This window comes from Peromyscus maniculatus, chromosome 8, assembly GCF_049852395.1.
Source record: "Peromyscus maniculatus bairdii isolate BWxNUB_F1_BW_parent chromosome 8, HU_Pman_BW_mat_3.1, whole genome shotgun sequence".
NCBI classification, from domain to species: domain Eukaryota; kingdom Metazoa; phylum Chordata; class Mammalia; order Rodentia; family Cricetidae; genus Peromyscus; species Peromyscus maniculatus.
In genome coordinates, this window is record NC_134859.1 from 53,859,764 (window position 1) to 53,876,196 (window position 16,433).

Sequence of the window (16,433 nt, forward strand, 5' to 3'; positions counted from 1 at the left end):
TATGCCCGATGTTGGTGCTCCCTCTAGGGGAAATCCCTTTTCCAGGCTGAGGAATCAGCCCCTGTCTCCTAAACCAGAGAGGAATAGGGACACTTGGCTTGGGTGGGACATCCTGCAGGCAACTCCTACCTAGTCTTGACCTGACCCCTAGGAAGTACACCCCCATCCTAGCCCCCAAAAGTGAGCGGTCCCTGAGGATGAGGGGGAGACACAGTACCTGTTCCCAGGGAGCTTCACTTCCCAGTGAACTGGCCCGGCCTGGCTTTCTGCAACTTCCTGAGCCTCTCTGGGGGGATCTCCTGCAGACTGATGCCATGGTTGCTGGCCCTGCAGGGGAGATTGCAGCCTCAGGAAAGAGAAACAAGGGTGAGGGAGGGCAGGGCTTGGGTAACTGCTGCTTGGTAGGCATGAGGATGAGACTTGGTGTGGGAGGCAGGAAGAAAGGGCGAAGGCACAAAGGGCCCACTGGCTGGCGCCACTGAGGCACCTGTCACGCGGCAGGTTCAAGCCCCACCCCCCCACCCCCGCTTACCCTGGCTGCAGATCCGGTGGTTTGGGGATGGGCTTGTTGAAACCCTGTCTACCCACAAGCCAGTACGTGTCCTCAGCACCCTTGCCCTGGGGGACACAAAAAGAATCTTTAGGTCTAGGTGAATCTGGGAGACCCTACATCTGTATGGACCCCGACAAAGTGGCAGAGTGTGGTCCAGACTTACCTTTAGCTCTGTGCGGCCCCGCCGCTCCATCTGGTAGCCCTGGTCCAGAGCACAAAGAATCTGAACAGTGCTCATGTTCACGTGGATGCGGTAAGCTGAGGCAGAGAGAGAAGACGTTGATCTCGGGATTCACCTCTCATCTCCATCCTGGGCCATCATCTCCCCTGTCCAGCCTCTCCCCACCTCCCCCAGCTCTCCTTGTCTGTTACACTCACGTAGCCCCGTGGACTCCATTCGTGAGGCTGTGTTGACTGTGTCCCCAAATAGGCAGTACCGAGGCATGGTGAGGCCCACAACACCAGCCACGCACGGGCCTGGGGAGATAGGCCAGGTCAGAGGGCGGGCAGACAGAGACTGGGTCAAAGCTGGCGGTGCCCAGCAGCTAGGCTGTACAGAGGGCCTTGAGGCACCTTAGGACCCACACTCTCTACCAACTCCCCCAATAAAAACGCTCTTGTGTATTTTCTTCAAGACAAGCCCCCACCCCAGGCTACCCCCACCCCAGGCTACCCCCACCCCAGGCTACCCCCACCCCACGCTACCCCCACCCAACGCTACCCCCACCCCACGCTACCCCCACCAAGGCGGGAGCTGCCTCCTACAGCTGAAATCTGGAGCCCCAGAAGCCGGGAGGGCCAAGGAGTTACCTGAGTGCAGGCCAATGCGGATGCGCACTGGTACCTCAGGCATATGGCGCATGCGGAAAGAGCCTACCGCACTGAGGATGTCCAGTGACATGTTGGCAATCTCTGCGGCATGCCGCTGCCCATTCCTTTGTGGCAGCCCGGAGGCCACCATATAGGCATCGCCGATTGTTTCCACCTGGGGGACGGGGCTGTGTTGGTTCAGTTCCGAGCACCTTTCCCCCCCAATAACGCAAAGCAGTGTCACGTGTCGGGAGGTCTAAAGGGTTAGGCCAGACATCCCGGGAAGCCACGCTGGGAGTCAGGAGTTGCACTTGGGCATGAAGGAAGAGATCAGTGGCCGCGGGGCTGAGGAAATCCAGCTGGCGTCCTGAGGCAGGTGGAACCGCTTCATTTAAACGGAAACCCGGGACTCAGGAGGCAGAGGCAGGAGGATTGCCACAAGTCCGAGGCCAGCCTGGTCTACAAGCAAGTTCTAAGCCACCCAGGTATACATAGAAAACAGAAGAAAACCAAAGGGCAGGGGGTTATCTCCTGCACACTCTACCTTGTAGACATCGTGGGCCCCGATGATGGCGTCGAAGAGCGTATAGAGGTCATTGAGAAGGTCCACCACCTCAATGGGCTCACTCATGGCCGAAATGGTGGTGAAGCCCACGATGTCACTGAAGTAGAGCGTCACCTCTTCAAAGTACTCGGGCTCCACAGATGTCCCCATCTTCAGGGCCTCAGCCACAGATCTAGGAATGGCAAGCCGCAGGGTCACCTGGAGGCCACCCCAACCTGGCCACCCTCTCCCCACACTCCTCTCCACAGGCACCCACGGAGGCAGCATCTGCGTGAGCAGCCTGTCTGTCTTCTGCTTCTCCTGCTCTAACTCCTCTGTGCGCTCTCGGATCAGGTCCTCCAGGTTACTGGAGTACTGTTCCAGCATCCGAAGCATGGAGTCGATGATGTTCGTCTTCCGGCCCTTGTTGATGCTCTTGAACTAGGAGAGGAGAAAACTAGTTTTTTTTGTTTTTTTTTTTTTTTAAAACAACAACAACAACAAAAAAAAACCCCTAAGACTTGGGCTGCCTCTCCTGGGCCCTCTCAGGGGGCTACACATCTGAGCACCGTTTACCTTTTACTCATGAAGCACCCCAGATTCCTGGCCACCATGTTTGTGGATATTATTATAGGGTATGTGGAAAAGGAGGGTTCCCACAGATAGCTGCTCTGAGTTGGAACTGACAAGGCACTGAACTCAAGCCAAGGGTTTTCCTGTCTCAGTAAACCAAGCACATATCTGGTTCTTACTCAACGTTGCTGATTTGGATTAAGTATTTCTCCCACCCAGAGTTCCCTTTCCCATCCTGAAGGCCTCCACAAGTCCTCACATGCTTCCTAAACCTTCCCTACCAAATCTGCAGTCGTTAGGTTAATCCTTAGGAGAGAGCCTAAAAGGTCAAAGATCCTGCTAGCCTGCTTGCCCAGAAACAGGATGCTGACAGGAATCGGGGATCCCAGGGGCCAACCCAGTCCTTGCCCAATCCCAGCTCCTGACCAGGTCAAAGGTGTGGTCCATAGAGGGCCGAAGTTCTGGCTGCTCTGCCCAGCACTGCGTCATCAGCTGGATGCACTCCATGGGCGCCTGGTCCATTGACACCAGGGGCCGACACAGTGGGGGAGGACTCTGTACCCTCTGGATCACTTCTAGAGGCAAGAAGAAACCGCGAGAAGTGGGCAAACCCAAATAAATACAACCTACCTCTCACTCTAGCCCAAGACGGGGCACTGGAAGAGGGTCTCGTGTGATTCCAAGCTGCTCTCCAGCATGCGATGTAGCTGAGGATGACCCCGAACTTCTCATCCTTCTACTTCCCAAGCAAGTGCTGGGACCACAGGCTTGTATGACCACGCCCAGATGTGGGGTGCTGGGAATTGAACTCAGGGCTTTGTGTACATTAGGCAAATACTCTACCAACTGAGCTTCTTCCCAGCCAGAGAGGATTGTTTGTTTGTTTGCTTGCTTGTTTGTTTGTTTGTTTGTTTGAGATAGGGTTTCTCTGTGTAGCCCTGGCTGTCCCCCACTCTGTAGACTAGGTTGGCCTCGAACTCACAGAGATCTGCCTGCCTCTGCCTCCCGAGTGCTGAGATTAAAGGCGTGCACCTGGCTAGGATTGTTTGAACTTCCAGGCCTTAGGAGATGGCTCAGTCACCGTCTGACATGCAAGCCAGAAGGCCTGAGCTTGGATTTCCAGAAGCCACATTAAAATAATTGTAAAAAGCCAGACCCAGTGGCAACACCTGTAACGCTAGCACTAGGAAGGCAGACACGGGCTCCCTGGGGCTTGCTGCTATCCAACATAGCTAACTGGTGAGTTCTAGGTTCAGTGGGAGACTCTGTCTCAAAAAATGAAGGGGAGAACGATTGAGGAAGACACCTGGCACTGGCCCGTGGCCTCCATTTGCGGCGCGCACGCGCGCATACACACACACACACATACACACCTGTCTGCACACATGGACACATACATACACTACACACAAATAAATAAGTAAAGAGACGCTTTAGCTGGCGGGGGGAATGTAACATGGATGGGCATCTCTAGGAGTAAGGGGGGGCCCTTGAAATCTGAGGGTCAGTAAGAGGCGACAGAGACAAACTAATGTTTACTGAGCCTAAGAAACGGGTGAGAATCCTATAGATGATGAACGATTTGGGTTTGGATGCAATGGGACCGTCCTCTGACCCCTCTGTTGTCCCTTCTGCCTTCCTAGGATCTCTGAGAATCAGAGAGGAGCCTGTCTGTGTGATGGAAGAGCAGGGTGGGGCCAGGGTCAGGACAGAAGCTGTTAAGACTTGTGCCCTGAAACACCCGCCTCATGCTTGGCTCGGCTTTCCCACTGCCGCCCTAGACCCCAGCTTTAAGAAAGCCACCACAAGCCGGGCGGTGGTGGCGCACGCCTTTAAAACCAGCACTCAGGAGACAGAGGCAGGCGGATCTCCGTGAGTTAGAGGCCAGCCTGGTCTACAGAGCGAGATCCAGGAAAGGCCCAAAGCTACACAGAGAAACAGTCTGGAAAATCTAAAAAAAGAAAGCCACCACACGATGAAGTCTCAGCACGGGGCTTCACTTTACTAAAGAGCCAGGCCGGGTCTAGGCTGGCTGTTTTAACTGCGGGGGTGGCTGCCTGGCCTCAAGCCACCTTACCCTCGGGTGTGAGCTCCAGCATAGCATAGGGAGGGCTGCGACACACGACCTCCTGCATGATGATGCCCAGGCTAAAGACATCCCCAGCGAGGGTTCCGCGTCGCTCCAGGGCTGGGTCCCGAAGCAGCTCTGGGGCTGTCCATAACTGATCTAGGAAGAGGAAAGAGGGATGTGGGCACGTGAGAGGCTGCGGTGGCCCCGAGGATCAGATCCTCAGTGATACTAATTAATCCTACAAGCCCGCAAATAGCTCAGAGCCCAGACGATTTGAGCCTTCCAGAGAAAAGCCTGCCCTCCCGAAGGAAGGCGGTGCCTAGGGAAGACTTGGCCTCCGGAGAGCCAGCCTTCAGCAAAAGCCACTTATCCACAGACCCGGAGTTCAGGCACCCCCTGGCAAGCTCCCACGTGCTGGCCACAGACCTTTTCTGCAGCTGCTTATTGTTAGCAGATCTGGGATGTGAAGAGTGCGCGAAAGGGATGGAGGGAAAAGCGCTTGAGACTATACCGATCCCGGATCCCGGATCCCCAGGGGCGCAGCTGGGGACTCCTACCCTCCGCACTGGGAGGCTCCGGTAACACCCTTTGCGCTTCCAGCAGTCGCCCGTGGCCATGATCTGTCACCTTGAGCACGAACCTCCCGTCCACCACGCAGTTCCGAGACTTAAGCCTCCCGTGGGCCACACCGCGGTGGTGCAGATACCTCATTCCCTTGGGAGGAGTGGAGGAAGAGGCAACCTCAGTTCCCCTGGTCCCCCAGCATCCCCGTCAGCACGTCTCTTATCTCCCGCAAACACACACACAGGCAGTACACACACCTTGATGAGGTCCAGCAGGAGAGAAGACTTGAACATCCAGTCCAGCTTTATGTCTCTCTGGGCCAGGAGGTCATGGAGGGAGCCCCGAGCACAGTGCTCTGAGACCACAGCCAAAATGCCCTCCCCAGGGGCGGCAGGGCTGTCTGCTGTCCCCGCCAGGAACAGCCCCAGGTAGAGAACCACATTCTCATGCCGGAGCTCCCGCAGCTGAAAGGCAGAAACCGACGACGACGGGAGTTTTTTGTTTTTTGTTTTTGTTTTGTTTTTTGCCCAGGAGGCAATGCACGGAGCACCAATTATTCTTCCCCCATATTCAGTGCCTATTTGGGGGCAGCCAAACTGGGAATGAAGGGCTGAGAATGGTAGGTAAAATGGGGTGGAGGTGGGAGGACTTTCTTCTCTATGCGGTTCTGTTTCGATGATGAATGGCTAAGCTTAAAGTTATGAATGAAAAGACAAACATGTACTGGGGATTAGGACCCAGTCAGGTTCTGCTCTGCTGACCATAAAGCTGAGGGACTAAATTAACTAGAGTTAAGTGGAGTCGTAAAGGGAGAGCAACGCTCCACGCAGCCCTGCCACCCAGTCTTTGATGGAGGACGAGACAGAGCAGCGCCTGCTGCTGCCGCCTTCCAGCTTTCCCTGGGGCCACATGCCGGTTCAGGGGCTGCTTTTCACTTTAAACACCCGGTGTCAAATGGTGACTTCGTCCATACCCACAAAGGCAACTCACTTAAGGCACTCACAGCTGTGACCACAAGCTCCCGAGGCTGCCTCCTGGAAAAAGGCCAAACCAAGGCTGCTTGCTTGGTGCTGGGGGAAGGGGGACATGACCGCCTCCTTGTCAACGGTCCACTTTCCTCACTGTCAGCACAGCTGGGACCACTCCACACAGGTGTCCTCACAGATGCGGAAACTCATTTCAATGTTTTTTCTTTGAAAAAAAATGTTTATTGATGGGTGTGTGCACATCTGCATATGTGTATGTCTGTGGGCATCTGTGTGCCGTGGCACCCCTGTGGAGATCAGAGGGCAACTTGGAGGAGTCAGCTCTTTCACTTCCACTAAGTGGGTTCTGGGGAACACATCCAGGTGATGTCAGTAGGTACCTTGGTCCACTGAGCCGTCTCGATGGGTCCTCATTCTTACTTTTTTTTTTTTTTTTTTTTAAATCATTTCACTTAATACAGTTCTACTGGCCTGTGAGGAGACCCTGGGCTGGGTGAAGGGAATAAGGTAGCATCCTTATTCAGATTTCAGTCCATGATGGAGGCAGATAAGCCAGACCATAGTTGAATGTACAGCTTTTGTGATAAAATGACATGTTACCACATAGAAGCTGTGATAACATAAAAACAAAAACCAAAAAAAAAAAAAAAACCCAAAAAACACCTAATATCACAAGAGAGGATGATGGGAAGTCCTCTCCAGAGTGGAGGGAAACCTGAGAATTACCTCTGTAACCTGCTGCAAAAGGAAGTCAAGGATGGGCAGACCAATCCCCATCATGGGTTACCTTGGAGAAGGCTGTCTTGGTTGCTGGCCTGATGGCCATATGATGATCCCCTGGAAATTTCTTCAGCCAAACCCAGTCTCCCTGCAGCAGAAGGTTAAGGAATTCAGTCCATGAAGCCCCAAGATGCAAGATGCTCTAGGGCTCTCACATTTCCACTGGCCCAGTGACCCAGAACACATCTGTCACAAGACCGAGAACATCAGAGGCAAGCAGCTCAGTGCATGCCCATACGTTTCCCGGGTAGCTGGGTCAGAGCCCAGGTGAGGAAGATGTGAAGCCATGCATGGTGGGTCCTCACCACCCCAGATATGCCCATCAACACTCGTACAAGTGAACTGGTGCATACACAGCCCTCATCATTATCCTTTGTCATGAGAGAGCACTGTACTAAGAGTCATCAGGAATTACTGTGAAGGGAGCTGTCATCCCTGTGGGTCCTGGCCTCACTGTCTCCAGCTGCTTGGAAGGGTCAGTTCATGGTATGCCATGGTATAGACACTTGGTTCAGTGATCTGCTGCTGTTATCTGGATGAGCAAGGAGCCCTTTGTTCTTAATTTGCCCTGGGCCTTGCAAATCAGATTAGTGGTCCTGCCTGTTGCTAAGAGACTGGAACTAGAAGAGAGTCGTGAAGATTTGGTACTGTCTCCTAATAAGCATTTGGAAGTTAATATGGAGATACGTTTTAAAGGTCATTAAAAGCTGGGGTTGCATTTAATGGGCGGGACCAGAGAGAAGAAAGACTTAGCATAGGCAGAGGGTGGTCCCACGCAAAGAACAGCTTGCTTAACATAACAATAATGTGTCTCTGAGAACCGGTCGGTCGCCACGGTCTCAGGTGGCACAGTAAGAACTGTGGCATTTTCTCCAAGACCTTGAGCTTGGCCAATCTCCCCACTCCTCCCTATGAGTTGAGATCTCCAGCTCATCCTGTCTCTCCCCTCAGTATCTCTCGCCCACCCTGCCACATTCACGCGTCCTGGACCAGTTGTTAGTGTTCTCTGACATTTCTTTTCTGGTGTAGGGCTTGTGTTTATGAGTCTGACCAGAACTGGTTGAAAATGTTGAGGGGGTGGGGGTCAGGGACTTCCAGCAGAGAAGGAATTGGCCTCACTGGCTACACCACCTTGTACGCTGACCACAGCATGCTGATCAGCACCCCCAGCCTCCAGATTTTGGGTTTTGGGAAGGCCTCACCTGGGTCTTGTGGCAGAAAGGATTTCCAGATAGGAGAATCAGGTTAGGATTGCTAAATCTGTGACTTTTCCCTAGATCCTGCTCAGCTCCATCTCCCTGCCTGGAGCCTGCAGGATGTGACTTGTCCGTCTCTCTCCCTTAGGAGTGTTTTCCCTCCGACTCTGGTCTGAGCCCCCTTCCTTCTCTTCCCTTCCTGGAGTGCGGGGCAGTCTCACTGGGGATTTGCTCACCTCATAGAGGCCAATGTTGCTGCTCTCGGGGGGCTGGCTGGGGACACTGCGAATGTCTGATGTGCTCCTGGTAGCCAGACTTGATCTACTGCCCTGGGCCACCTGAGGACAAAGGTCAAAACAAGAATCAGAATATATTCTGGGGCCAAAGTCCTGGGGCTGAGGCTGAGTTCTGTGGGTGAAAGAGAGGAGGAAAAGGAATCTGCAGGCAAGTGGAAATGGCACCCAGTACATCACACTTTACAGTTTACAAAACAAACATTCAGCCGGGTGGTGGTGGCGCAGCCTTTAGTCCCAGCACTTGGGAGGCAGAGGCAGGTGGATCTCTGTGAGTTCGAGGCCAGCCTGGTCTACAAAGCGAGTTCCAAGAAAGGCGCAAAGCTACACAGAGAAACCCTGTCTTGAAAACAAACAAACAAACAAACATTCATTTTCTAGTGGGACCTTCACACGAGCCTGAGACAGGACTGTCCCCCTATTGCATAGATGAGGTCCCTGATTCTCAAGGACAAAGCCGGAGCAGAAGCTAAGTTCCTCACATGGGAGTTGGGGGCACAGCTGGCTCAGGGAGGGGACAGGTGGCTCCTGGCTCCCTGCTTTCCTGACCTTCCGAGAGCTGCCCCCTGGTGGGTGAAGGAAGGTAACATCTTCCAGAGTCAGGATGATCTTGTTGGGGCCGGAGACCATTTGCATGTGTAGCAGCCTGTGCCTGGTGTGGGGAGGTGGTCATCCCCACAAATTCCATAAGAGGCCAGCAGGGGATAGAGCAGAGGGGTGATGTTAGTTCAGGGAAGTGTACTGGAATATAGCAGGTCCCCAAACGTACTCTGGAATTCTGCCAACTCCCTGGATCCTTACGTCCCTCCCAAGGCGACTTCCCCATCTTGTGGACACCTCACCTCCTGTCTTTATGGCACAACTTTACCTCCCTACTCACCTCAGGTAATGAGCCAGGAAGGCTCCGGTCAGTCCCACCCCGATCACCAGGAGGAAGCCAATGAAGACCAGGCCTGGCTCCACTCCTAAAGGGACAAAGAGAGGGGCCCTTGGTCTTGGAAGGGAAGGACCCCTTAAGGGGGGGGGAGTTCAATCAATCATGCCAAATCTAAGAAATGGGTTTAGGAGCTGGGTCAAAGCTCACAGATTCCTCAAAGGGGGAGTCTGGAGATTCTACAAGGGTCCTCAAGGGTTTTAGAAATCCTTGAGGAGTCCTGAGCAAGCCGTGGGCTGAAGGAGGACCTGGGAGAATAACAGAAGTTCCCTCCCTCACACAGCGTTGTGAATTGTCCACATTGACTGTTTCAGTGGGAGCCTGTAGGGGCTCCCCTCACCTCCATTGCAGATCACATCTGGATCAAACCAGCAGGAAGGATCTGGCCCAGGCGCAGGTCCACCTCGAGGGAAGTGCACAGGGGGCCCAGCAGGGCGTATAGAGCCTCGGATAGGATCCAACAGATGTGTGGTGAAGAGCCGATCTCCTGACGCATCTGTGTCCAGCAGCACAAAGGAGGGCTCCTCGGTTCTTCCCAGGACCCCGCAAAAGCCAGAGACTTGGGCTTCCTGAACTTGGCGGGCCACAGATGCACCTGACACCCAGCCACCACCCACAGCTTCTCTGGCTCTTGTCACTCCCCCAGCCAACAGGAAGATAGCATCATAGATGGTTCCAAACAGTGGAGAGACCTAGAGGAGAGGAGAGTGAGGACTCAGGGCCTGGACTTAGAGCCCATGAACAGGTGAGAATTCACCGGACTGCCTGTTCCTTCATGAGCCCCACTACCTCCGAGGGTTCCTATCTCCTGGGTGAAGGCTCCCCACACTCCCCATTGTCTGTTGGCATGGATCACACCTCCTCTCAGGAGTTAGGTCCTTCTCTCGTCATGACTGAGACTCTCCATAGCCTAGACTTTTTCATCTAGTTTTTTGCCTGGCTTATACCTTTAATCTATCTCATCACCTACCATTCATTTAAGGCCCCCATCCTTTGCTCATGTCTTCGTGTTGTTTATTTATTGCTGAGGTTGACCTTAAACTCATCCTGTAGCCTAGGCAGATGTTGGATCTATCTTTATTCCTGCCTTCCTCCCTCCTCACTCTTTTCCACTCTCTGTCTGTCTATCTGTCTGTCTGTCTGTCTGTCTCTCTCTCTCTCTCTCTCTCTCTCTCTCTCTCTCACACACACACACACACACACACACACACACACACACACACTTTCTTTTTTTAAGTTTCTCTCTCTTTTAATTTTGTCTGCATATACGTCTGTGTGAAGGTGTCAGATCTTGGAGTTAGAGACAGTTGTGAGCTGCCATGTAGGTGCTGGAAACTGAACCTGGGTCTTCTGGAAGAGCAGTCAGTGCTCTTAACCACTGAGCCATCTCTCCAGCCCTTCACTTTCTTTCTTTGTGTTATGAAGCCCAGACAGGCCTGGAAATGACAGCCTTGAACTTCTGACCCTCCAGTGTCAGTAGACAGTGGTGCATCCCCAGCCAGATGTTGAATTTTTGATCCTCCTGCTTCAGCCTTATAAGTAGCTGGGATTGCTTGCCCACATTAGCAGGCCTAGCCTGGTTATCAGTGCTTCTTCCATCCCCTCCCCAAAGAGGCACTACCACTACCTCTCCCCCGCACTGTTCCCAGTTCCTGTTTCTTGGGATGGCAGACGCCATGGACACTAGTGACACTGTGGTGTGTGGGACAGTCCTCTGCTGTAAGCAAACTTTAGGGGGAGGGACAAGAATGTTAAGGAAGTGCAGTAGTGAGGGCACAGGAAGCAAGAGGGCTTTAGGGACAAGGAGGAGGGAGGAAGAGGTGGAAGGTTCCAGAAGTAGTGATCATCCCCTCGGTCATGAATCAGAATTATCTAGGGGAGAATGGGGTAGTAGAGAGACAATAGAGAAGGACACATTGAGGGAACCTAAAGTGGCTGCTTAGTCAGGCAGAAGTTCATGGAAGATGCAAGAGAAACAAGACTCAGTCCTGGTAGGCCTTGTGAGGAGCCCTCCACCTATACAGGGTAATGAAGGTTCCCCAACTCAGGATGCAGGAAGCCATCCAGAAACTACCAGGAGGCCTTGAACCATGTCTTGGGATTGTAGAGCATATCCGTTTCTGAAGCCGAATCTCGTTGCTGATGAAGAGAAGCCGGGGGTCACATGAGAGTTGGGAGAGTCTAGACTTGGGCCCAGAAATGCTGTGGCCTGAGTCAGGGCAGTGTCAGTGAGGGGGGAGAGTATGAACGGGGTCTAATGACCTTCAGGAGGAACAGTAAGAGGGCTTCAGGCCTGGTTGGTGGGGGACAAAGAGGAGAGCCCGGTCTCCAGCATGGTCAGCTGGCCGCAACACTCATGACAGCAAATGACAGCGTCCTTCCTCCTTCCCATTCCCTCTTTCTCCACGGACTGACAGATCCCCCAACTCAGCTTACTCTTCATCGATTATTCCCACTCTTTCTTTTTTTCTACCCCAAACATCTTCTTGGAGAAGGCTAGAGGCATTGGTGGGGAAGAGTTCTGCATGCCTCCCGACCCCACTCCCCACCTTAACCTCCTTTAAGTGGTCTCTTTTGAGTATGGGCATGGCTATTTATTTTGGGAAATTGAGCCTGAGGCCTTGCACAGTTCTGGCAAGTTTCCTCCACTCTGCTGTCTAGCCACCTCTTGTTTTTGAGACAGGCCCCTAAGGTGACCAGACTTGCCTTGAACTTGCTCTAGAGCCCAGGAAGGCCTTGAACTTGCTCTCCTCCTTCCTCAGCCTTCTGAGTATCTGAGACAACAAACCCCTGTCACCAGGCCTGGCATGAGAATGGCCTTCTGGACGGCTAATTTTCTTCCCACTCATATCTACCTCAGTAGCGTCTAGACTCTGTTTGTGACTCAGAAGGAATTAGATGATTTGAACTGGGATCCTGGAGATCAAGGAATTCTGATTACTACCTAGATGTTGGAAATGGTCTTTGGTTCTGATTGTGGGACACTCCCCACCACGTAGTTAAGAACACTGGTGTGACCAGAGAACAAAGTCGGGACCCCAGAGGAAATGTCTCTGAACTAGGTTAGGTGTGAAGGTTACATCTGCATCCCCTCTCTTTCCCAGAACACCAGCTGCTGGTTACATATGTTCTTGAGGTGCTGGGTAAGTCTGCTTTGAAGCAATCTAAAAATGATGTGGCAATTTAGGATTTACTCCTTGGAGCCGGATTTGAGAGGTCTCATTGCCTACTCTCGGGGGTAATCGTAGTAATGAGGATGCCGTAAGCAAAACCAGAACTTCTACAGCACCCAGGAAATTCCAGATCAGCTGTGGCTACTACGGTTCACTTCCCATTGGCTCCACCCTCCCCTTTCCCACTGGCTTCATCAAACTCATTCCCACTGGCTCCACCCTCCCTTCCCCATTGACTCCACCTCCCCTTTCCTATTGGCTTCATTTGCCTCTTTCCCAACTGTCTCCACCAGCCCCTTTCCCATTTCCCTCCCACCTCTTCCTACTGGTTCCATCCTTCCCTCCTTGTCTGCTCTCCGCTCACTTCCCTGGCTCTCCTTCCTCTTCTCCATCCATTAGTCCGTCTACCTGCTGCAGGTTGAGGTCAGCGGGCAGCTCCTGGTGCTCTTGGGCCCTGCGCAGGCTGTCCTGCACGCTGCCTCCCGGAGGACAGTGGCGCGTGAGTGTGAGCACCGCATCGTGAGCTCTGCGAAGCCGGGAGCTGTTGACCAGAGCAGCCAGAGCCTCCCGGCCTGGAGACAACGCGTAGTGGAGCGTGTCGAAGGGCAGGAAGACCAGAGAGCCATCAGCTAGGCCCAGCTCTTCTGCAGCTTCCAGTAGGTAGCGCTGCTCCTCGCCGCCCAGCAGCACCGAGTGCATCACCATGATCACCACTGCGGACACAAAGGCTGGCTCGCTGCGCTGCCCGTGTTGCCCGCTGTCCGCAGGACCCGCCCGTCTCCCTGCACTCTACAACGGGAGCCTACCTCTAACTCGAGGCCCGTCCCGGATCCTCCTGAGGGCCTTCCGAGCTCCAGACAGGTCTGAGGGCTGCATGGAGGTCACTAGGGCAACCGGCAAGCCCCGCGCCCTGAGTGCTGTGGACAGAGCACGTCCCGCCTCCACCCACAGGTCCTGGGGCGCGGTGATCAGGGCCACGCGCGCCCAGCGGAATGCTCTAAGGAGGACGTAGAGGGCATCTGCAGCGGGGGTCACCGCCGGGGCTGTAGTTCCCGCCGCCCGCGTGCCTGGGCAGCCCCAGGGCACCAGAGCTACTCCAGCCTCCTGGGCTAGCAGTTCGGCTGGCCGGCAGGCTGCGGGGTTCACCGGACCCACCAGGCCAGAGACTCGAGCCAGCGCAGAGGACACCGCTCCTAGAGAGCCTGGGGTCAGGCAAGGCTCTGGGAGCAGCGCAACCTCGAACCGGGGGCCGCCGCCGCCGCCGTCTAGGGCAAGGTCACGGTTCAGGCGGTTAGCGGCCAGACGCGCAGCCAGATCTGGGCGGGCCCGGGCGAAGATGGGGTCGCAAGCCCAGGGGCCCAGGACCCCCACTTTGAACACGGCCGAGAGGGCAGCAGGCGGCGGGAGCAGCAGCAGGAGAAGGAGTCCGTGCAGCCGAGGCCCTGGCCAGCACAGGACCCGCGAAAGGCTGGACCAGGACTGCCACGCAGGGACGCAGAAGCCGGCGTCGGGAAGCCCACCCGCTGGCAGGAGCCACGCGGTCATTGCCCTCTTCTGTGAACACAGAGGGAGCAAGCGGAGTTGAGACCCCCACCACTCCCTCAGGGTTCTCCACTCAAGCCGGTTTTCAAATCCCTGCCAACCCAAGGGTGTCTCGGCTTCCACACACTTGGACCCTACCTAGATGGGGACAGCGCACCGCCCCAAGGCCTCTTTGGCCTGACCTGCTTGTCCCCGTTTGTTTATCCCCCCTGCTCCCTGGTCAGCATCCTCAGGTTCAGTGGGGATACTCCCACGCCCTCACTCAGGACCCGAGTCCACGGAGTGGGTCATTTACTACTTACCGGGAAGTCTCGGGCTGGGACCTGGGTAAGGGGTCACACACAGGTCGATGCCCCTTCAGTTTCCCCTGGCAGCCCAGCCCAGGGCGGGGGTGTGGGAACAGCCCTCGGCAGCCCTTAATCTCCCCAAGCCGATTAGGATCTTTTAGTCAAGCAGAGAGGGGCGGGCTGATGGAGGATGATAGTCCCTCCGGTTCTCTTGGGTGGGATCTGTGCCACCTCCAGACAGCCAGAGCTGCTTACCTGAACACACGCGGAGGGAAAGTGATAGAATCGGGTCCGTACCGCGAGCAAAATGTCAGGTTTTAGATTTACACGTGGAAATCAAAACTTTATTTATTTTTCAGTTGTCTGCAAAAATTGAATCAGGTAAGAATCATTCTTGGAGCTGGGCGGTGGTGGCACACACCTTAAAACACACACCTGGCGCTCTGGAGGTGGAAGCAGATGAGTTCAGGGCCACCCTGGTCTACAGAGTGAGTTTCAGGAGTTACACAGAGAAACCCTATCTTGAAAAACCAAAAAGAATAAAAAATTAAAAAAGAATCATCCACAGATACTAAAGCTAGGTGGAAAATTTGAGGACCATCAGGATTTTTTGTTTTCCATGATTATAAACCATCACTCCATTTACTACTTATAGGTTGGGAGACAGCAAACTTATAATTGCTGCAATTTCAATTGTAAAAAAAATATTTATAGCTAGGTGTAATGGCCTTTAATCCCAGCACAAGGAAGCAGAGGGGGATCTTTGTGCGAAGTCAGCCTGCTCTACCTAGAGAGTTCCAGGACAGCCAGGGCTACAGTAGACCCTGTCTCAAAACAATTGTTTTATTTTATATGTACGTGTGTGTGCCTGAGTCTATGTATGTGCACTACAGTGTGCAGGGGCCGATGGGGGTCAGAAGAGGCATCAGAACGCCTAGAACGGGAGGAGTTACACACGATTGTGAGCCACCGTGTGGGGCCTGGGAACCGACCAATATGTAAGGTTCTGAGCTGCTGAGTGATCTTTCCAGGCTTGTAACTGATGCAGCCCCTCCCCACCCCTTGGCTGGTGGTATCCAGTCTACAGGTACAGGACATTTATTTGCCCCTTCACTGCGTAGTTCATATTAAAGTGTCCTATTTCATCTCCCATAATTTCTCTGTCTTCCTGTCATCCTCCCTCCTCCCAACTCATATGCAGTCTTTAGGGGAAAACTTTAAACCAGTAGAATTATTAAAATGCTGTAAGGAGCCTGGCGGTGGTAGTGCATGTCTTTAATCCCAGCACTCGGGAGGTGGAGGCAGGTGGATCTCTGTGAGTTTGAGGCCAGTCTGGTCTACATGAGTCCCTGGCTGGCCAAGCTGCAAAGTGAGACCCTGTCTAAAAAAACAAAAACAAAACAAAACTTCCAAGTCATAAGAAGCAGAAGAAGGGGGCTGGAGAGATGGCTCAGAGGTTAAGAGCACCGAATGCTCTTCCAGAGGTCCTGAGTTCAATTCCTAGCAACCACATGTTGGCTCACAACCATCTGTAATGGGATCTGGCGCCCTCTTCTGTATACATAATAAATAAATAAAAAAAAAAAAAAAAAAAAAAAAAAAAAAAAAAAAAAAAAGAAGCAGAAGAAATGGTCTCCCCAGGGAAGAGCCCTCCAACTGGCTATCTGATACCAGGTGGTCAGCCCTGAGGTCATATACACACAGGCAAGCACACGGACTGAGAAGGTTATATTCATGTGTTTAGGGATGTATATATAAACAATTAAAAAGAGGCCATGAGTTGGAGAGAGCAAGGAGGGGACATGGGAGAAGTTGGAGGGAGGAACGAGAAGGGGGAAATGATGTAATTATAATTTCAAAACAATAAGGTGGAAAGAGATAGAGAAATACACTGCTATCAGTCTCTGGGCATGCGTAGACCGGTGTGCCCAAGTACACATGAGCACATGCGTACATACTCCACAAACACACACTCTGAAAAACATAGGTGAGTCAGGGCAGAGAGCATGAATAAGTTCTTTGTTATTTTTGTAGTGTTTCATAAGTTTGGAGTCATTTCTGAATAAAAGGTTGATAGAAAATGCTAAAAAAAAGGAGTATGTCTTATCAGCTCAGGATAAAAAAGGA

General features: G+C 53.2%; 1 protein-coding gene across 1 annotated transcript; it reads right to left on the bottom strand.

The window, feature by feature from the left end:
- Positions 1-228: 228 nt before the first annotated feature.
- On the bottom strand, positions 229-14,131 carry Gucy2d (guanylate cyclase 2D, retinal). The gene is made up of 18 exons (XM_006973464.4): positions 13,284-14,131; positions 12,886-13,190; positions 9,645-9,996; positions 9,251-9,335; positions 8,920-9,022; positions 8,314-8,415; positions 6,889-6,969; positions 5,373-5,579; positions 5,109-5,265; positions 4,558-4,707; positions 2,907-3,055; positions 2,185-2,348; positions 1,908-2,100; positions 1,364-1,538; positions 932-1,030; positions 717-811; positions 533-618; positions 229-327 (listed from the first exon to the last, which is right to left on the bottom strand). The coding sequence occupies exons 1-18, from the start codon at positions 14,020-14,022 to the stop codon at positions 234-236; spliced, it is 3,336 nt and encodes a 1,111-aa protein (XP_006973526.1). The 5' UTR covers positions 14,023-14,131; the 3' UTR covers positions 229-233.
- Positions 14,132-16,433: the final 2,302 nt, after the last annotated feature.